Here is a 5,439-nt window from a genome sequence, read left to right as displayed (position 1 = left end):
TCCTGGGCAGGGTATAGAATGGTAATTCACAGCTGTATCTACTGCTGAAGGTAGAGCAGGAGTCAAGCTGAGCTCCAATGCTCTGAGCTGCCCACTAATGCGTGTGCATTCTTCAGCATGTAAAGTAGCCTTTGCCAAACAGTACAGTGTGCCCTTCCAGCAGCAGTAGTGTGAACTGATAGCTCACAGTCCTCCTGTTGGTTACAGGGTCAAACTTAAAAAACCATTTCTCTGAAGGAAACGGGAGGGTGAGAGTTAAAAGTCCCAGACTGTCTTCTAGTTGGGTGGAAAGCTGCAGGATCTGACATGCAGACCTGTCCCTGGTGAAGTCTGATCCACCTCTTAGACATGCCGTTGACCCCTTTCTGAGAGGACGTGCTACCTCTGCAGTGTAGGTACTAACTGACCTGTAGGATGCTGTCATCTGCTTTTGTAGGCCCTGTGTCTTCTAAACACCTGTCCACTTCTTTTTCTCACCTGGGCAGGTCAATAAAACAGAAAAGGAAGTAGCCAAAGAAAAATGCAGTTTGGAAAAGGAATTAGCTAAAAGCAAGGTATTTTGGTTTTATTTTTGATGTTTCCGTTTTCTTTTGATCCTTTTTGTATTGCCGCCTACGATATCAGTGTATTTAATGAGTGGGATGGTCGTACTGATGATCAAGATGGCACAAAGCCAGTGTCACTTAGGGCCTTCTAGTGCTTTCTAGGGGTGTTGCTTGTTGAGCTTATGGGGTTTGCCTCTGTAAGCCATCACTGGTTCTGCCCTAGAATTCACTGGTACTTCAGCCAGAAGTCCCCTGGGTCTGGAGAAGGCAAAGGGGTGATTGCTCACACACACACACACACACACACACACACACACACACACAAATAAATAAAATCTGTATTCACAAGAGATATTGTTCTATGATTTTATTTTTCTTGTGTTAACTTTGGTTTTGGTGTCAAGATAATATTAGCCTCTTAAAATAATTTGTAACTGTTTCTTCTCTTCACTTTTTTGGCTAACTGTCTTTTGAGGGGCTCCTATCAGTTCTTCCCTGAGCATCCTTGGCACACTGACTAGTGGAGCTGTCCTGTCATACACTGCTCTGTGGGACATCATCACTGACTCCCCCTCCTGTAGAAGGTCTTTTCTGAATTTCTGACTCCTTTCTCATTTCCTTTTCGGGGCTTTTAATTTTGGTTTTCTTTGGAATCAGTTTCAACAGATCGGTTCTTTCTAAGAGTGTGCCCACTCCTAGACTTAGAGTCTAGGGTGTTGAACTTGCTCACACACACTTGTCTGGAGTAGTCCTGCGCCTTTGTCTCTATAAGAACAGAAGTGATGGTCTCTATTTCACGACTGTCTGGTGGTTTGTGTCTTCTCTGTCCTTGGCTAGTCCAGCCACCTGCTTTTGTCTTCTGTGTTTTTCCTGTACTTTATTTCATTTGTGCACCAGTATTTGTTCTGGCCTGCTGTTTGCTTTGTGTTTGACTTGTTCTTTGATTTCTAGTTTAAGATAAGCTTGGGATATTGATTTAAGAAACATTCCTTCTGGACTGGAGTGCTGGCTCGGCCACTAAAGACTAGACCCACAACCAAGAGATGTTCCTTTTTAACAATCTAGATGTTTACAGGAATGAATTTCCCTCTCTAAACTGGCTTCACTGCATGCATAAGTTCAGTTGTGATGTTTCTTCATTTTTATTCATCTCAATATATTCCTTAAGTCCCCTGAGATTTCAGGAAGGTAGAAACAGGGCAAACAGAAACAACAATCAGCTGTTCCCTTTAATAAGAATGGCATGGGTCACCTCTGTTAGCTTGAAGTTCATTGGGACTATTCTGCCTCTGTGAGAAAGAAGCTTTGAAGGGCCTTGCTTCGCCCACGTCACTGATGTCACCTCTGCTCACATCTTTTGGTAAACTCCACTTTTTCCTTTGGACCATGTTTTTACTTTTGTTGAAAATGAGTTGGCCATAGATGTTTATATCTCATTGTAGACTTCCTGATATGTTTCCTTGGTTATGTGTTTTCTTTTTGCCACTTTGAGTCTCTGGACTTATAATTAAACTCTTACAATTAAATAAGCTTCCTATTAGCTTTAGGATATTTTCATTAATATTTTTTTATTTTTGAAGTTAAAATATAATGACACTTCTCCCCTCCCTTTCTTACCTTCAACCTCTCCCATAAAGCCCCCCTTGCTCTCTCTCAAATGCATGACCTTTTTCATTGTTGTTACATGTATGTGTAAGTATTGACTTATATAAATCTGTGAGCACAACCTGATCAGTTCATATGCTGTTACTGGTATGTATATAATTTCAACGCTGACCCCTTGGTATTGGAGAACCAATGGGGGCGGGTCTTCCCAGTAAAGGGATTGTACCAGCTTTGCAGGAGTGTTCCCTTTTCCCCACAACCTCTCCAGCATAATTTGTCGTCAGTGTTTTTGATCTTTGCCATTCTTACCGGTGTAAGATGGAATCTCAGAGTTGTTTTGATTTGCATTTCTCTGATGACTAAGGATGTTGAACATTTCCTTAAGTGTCTTTCAGCCATTTTAGATTCCTCTGTTGAGAGTTCTCTGTTTAGGTCTGTACTCCATTTTTTTGCTTTGTTACCTAGTATGTAGTCAGTTTTTGAGAAGGGTCCATGAGGTGCTGGGAAGAAGGTGTATTCGTCTGTGTTTAATGGAATGTTCTATAGATGTCTGTTGAGTCCATTTGAGTCATAACATCTGTTAGTTCCCTTATCAGATATCGCTGAGTCACACCCACTCCCAGAAGTCTCTGGTTCAGACCTGCTCCCTCGGGGGTCCCAGACTGGCACCTGGACCAGCATAGGTTTCAGGCTCTGGCCTGCTTCCTCGGCAGACACTGCCTAGTATGTGTCTATAACTTTTATGTCAGCTTTTTAAAGTCATAGAGAAATGTTGAGTTTTTAAAATGAATATTTCTATTGACATGGTCATATGGCTTATCTATTGATTTGGTAAATTAAACTGGTAGTAAATAGTATATGCTATCAAAGTAAACTTCACTTACCTCTTATTTTCATTTTGTATATTCCTAGGTTAGTTAATTTTGGCAGTATTTTGTCAAAGATTTTTGCATCTCTGCACACAACCTGAAACTGATAAACAAATACCAGATACTAGACAGGGCATAACTACCAGTTAAACTGAATTACCTAGTTCTCCCAATAACAACTAGAGGAGTGACAGAGACAGTAAGAGCCAGAGGATAGGCTCCCACAGAGACCGGCAGCATGCGCAGACCTGCACAGGTTCAAGCCGATGGAGTCCCAGCCGTGAGGGGGCAAGTGGACATGGGCTCCCACCCTTAGCCAAGAAGCCGTGTGCAATCGATGTCTTCTGGAAAAGGAAAAATCCGTTTTCTCCAAAGCAGTCTCACTGGGTGCACTCACCACTCTTCAGGATGGGGGGGCCCATGCGCAGGAACAGACAGCCTGCACAAAACACTCAGTGGTGTTTTGTAGGCTGTTTGCCTCTTTATGCATTGTTTGGGCATTTATTGTCTATTGATCTTCTGCTTGCTTATTTCCACTTGTGTTTCTGTGGGCATTTGTGTGTGTGTTTCTTGGGTTTTGTTCTGTAAAGAGAGAAAGGGAATGGAGATGGGTGGGGAAGATCTGGGAGAAGTTGGGGGAGGGGAAAAGTATGGTCAGACTATAAGATACGCGAATTTTTTTTTCAATAAAAACAGATGAAAAAAGTTGAAAGAAAACAACTTGTTTTAAACAACCTAGAGCTATCAGACTCATCAAAGCCCCCACTCTTTGGAAAGGGAAACACAGGTAGAGGCTGCCTCCCAATTTTCAGCTCAGCTGTTATTCTAAAATAAATTTTTTATTTAAAATAGTTCTTTTTCTCCTTTTGTTTTCAAAGGCAGACATAAACTTATTGAACCAAAACCTACAGACTCTACTGGAAGAGAATAAGCACCTGACAGAGAAAATGGCTTCCCTGGAGCATCAGAGAGTCACGGCCGACTACCAAGGGGTAGGTATAAAAAGGTCAGTCTATAGGAGGGGTTAAGACATCTGGGAATGATTGTCACGGTGATCTGAAGTACTGACAAGCACAAATGTACCTGACGTATTAAAACACATCCTTTTACATAACTTATAAGGCAGAATCTTGTATTTTTTTGCACCTGTTCTTTCCCTCCATTAAGCAGTCAGTAATAAGTGTGATTTTTGAAAGCTGTTGGACCAGGTCAGTGCATTCCGAATACGAGCTGGTAGCTCCTACAGCATCTCCAAGTGAAGAGGACTTTCAGAGATTCTGCTAAGACGCTAATACTTTCCTTATGTATTTGACCATCGGGAGTATGATTACTACTGTTTGAGAGCATACCAAACGGTGCTTAGATTTTTACAGAATCCCGTCATGTCCCTTTCAGTCTAAGATTAAACTTCGTGTTACTTCCACTCTGACTAAACCTAAATCTTTTCATGTGTTTATGACTTTTGAGCCGGCCTGCCTTGCTTTCGGTTTTGCCTTTGCCCGAGGTGACATTTAATCCCTCAGAGCCTCAGCCTCATGACCTCTCAGAATGAGGATAATAACACCATCGCTACAAAAGGTGCTGGGATTAAGTTAACGCATGTGAAGCATGGAGCAGATAGTTTCAGCGTATTTTAAATTCTTAGGTTCTGGGCTCTTGTGGGCAATGGGAAGTCTGCCAGTGCCTGTTGGGGTAACGAGACCCATCAAGGCCACTGGGGTCCTGCCCCAAGGTCCCCTTCAGTGTTCAGACTGGGTGCTATAGAAAGTATAAGAAACTTTTGGGGGGGGTATCTGAGGGCAAATGAATTCTCGTACATTCATACTGTTCCCTACAAGTCTCTTTATTCTTCTGCCTCTCTTCTGATTTTCTTGTTCCAATTTTAATTCTTTATAGCTTCCTCTCCTCTAGCCTAGAAACTCCTTTTTTACAGGAGCCTTGAAGCGATGAAAAAAGTTACAAGAGTTATCTCTCATTGGTCAAAAAGCGCCTTCCTAGGGTAAGCAATAGGTAGCCGAGCCATTCACCATGGCGGCACAAGGATGTCAAGGTTTCAGGAGTAAGACTGTAATCAGAGCCCAGAGACACAGGGCCCATAGCTAGATGTGGCAAACGAAGAATTGGCCTGCTCTCCTTAGGGTGCTTTGTGTGGCAGCCTGGTTGGACGCCTGTGACTGACGTCGTGCACAGCTGTAGGGTTTTAAACTTAGGGTCCGTTTCCAGAAAGCCTTTAGTCCAGTTTGAACTTGCTCTGAGGTGAAAGTGAGCTGATTGTGTGCAGTTAGTCTGAGCCAAAGACCAAAGCGGGCTTTCAAGTGTCCTCGGTTCTCGTGGGACAAATAGATCTAGTAATGAAGATGCAGTTATATCAAAATCATGCACTTTAATGAAAGGTCATCCTCCTGACCACCCACAGATAT

At 42.6% G+C, this 5,439-nt stretch overlaps 1 protein-coding gene across 1 annotated transcript in view; it reads left to right on the top strand.

The window, feature by feature from the left end:
• Ccdc150 (coiled-coil domain containing 150) overlaps positions 1 to 5,439 on the top strand; it is a 71,242-nt gene that overhangs the window by 32,093 nt on the left and 33,710 nt on the right. Inside the window, exons 13-14 of the mRNA XM_005366420.2 lie at positions 486 to 554; positions 3,898 to 4,011. Coding sequence (XP_005366477.1) covers positions 486 to 554; positions 3,898 to 4,011 — 183 coding nt within the window. The remainder of the gene's footprint in view (positions 1 to 485; positions 555 to 3,897; positions 4,012 to 5,439) is intronic.

The sequence above is a fragment of the Microtus ochrogaster genome, unplaced genomic scaffold (genome assembly GCF_000317375.1).
Source record: "Microtus ochrogaster isolate Prairie Vole_2 unplaced genomic scaffold, MicOch1.0 UNK8, whole genome shotgun sequence".
Taxonomy (NCBI): Eukaryota; Metazoa; Chordata; class Mammalia; order Rodentia; family Cricetidae; genus Microtus; species Microtus ochrogaster.
Note: the sequence above shows the minus strand (reverse complement) of the source record. Positions and strands in the feature narration are given on the sequence as shown.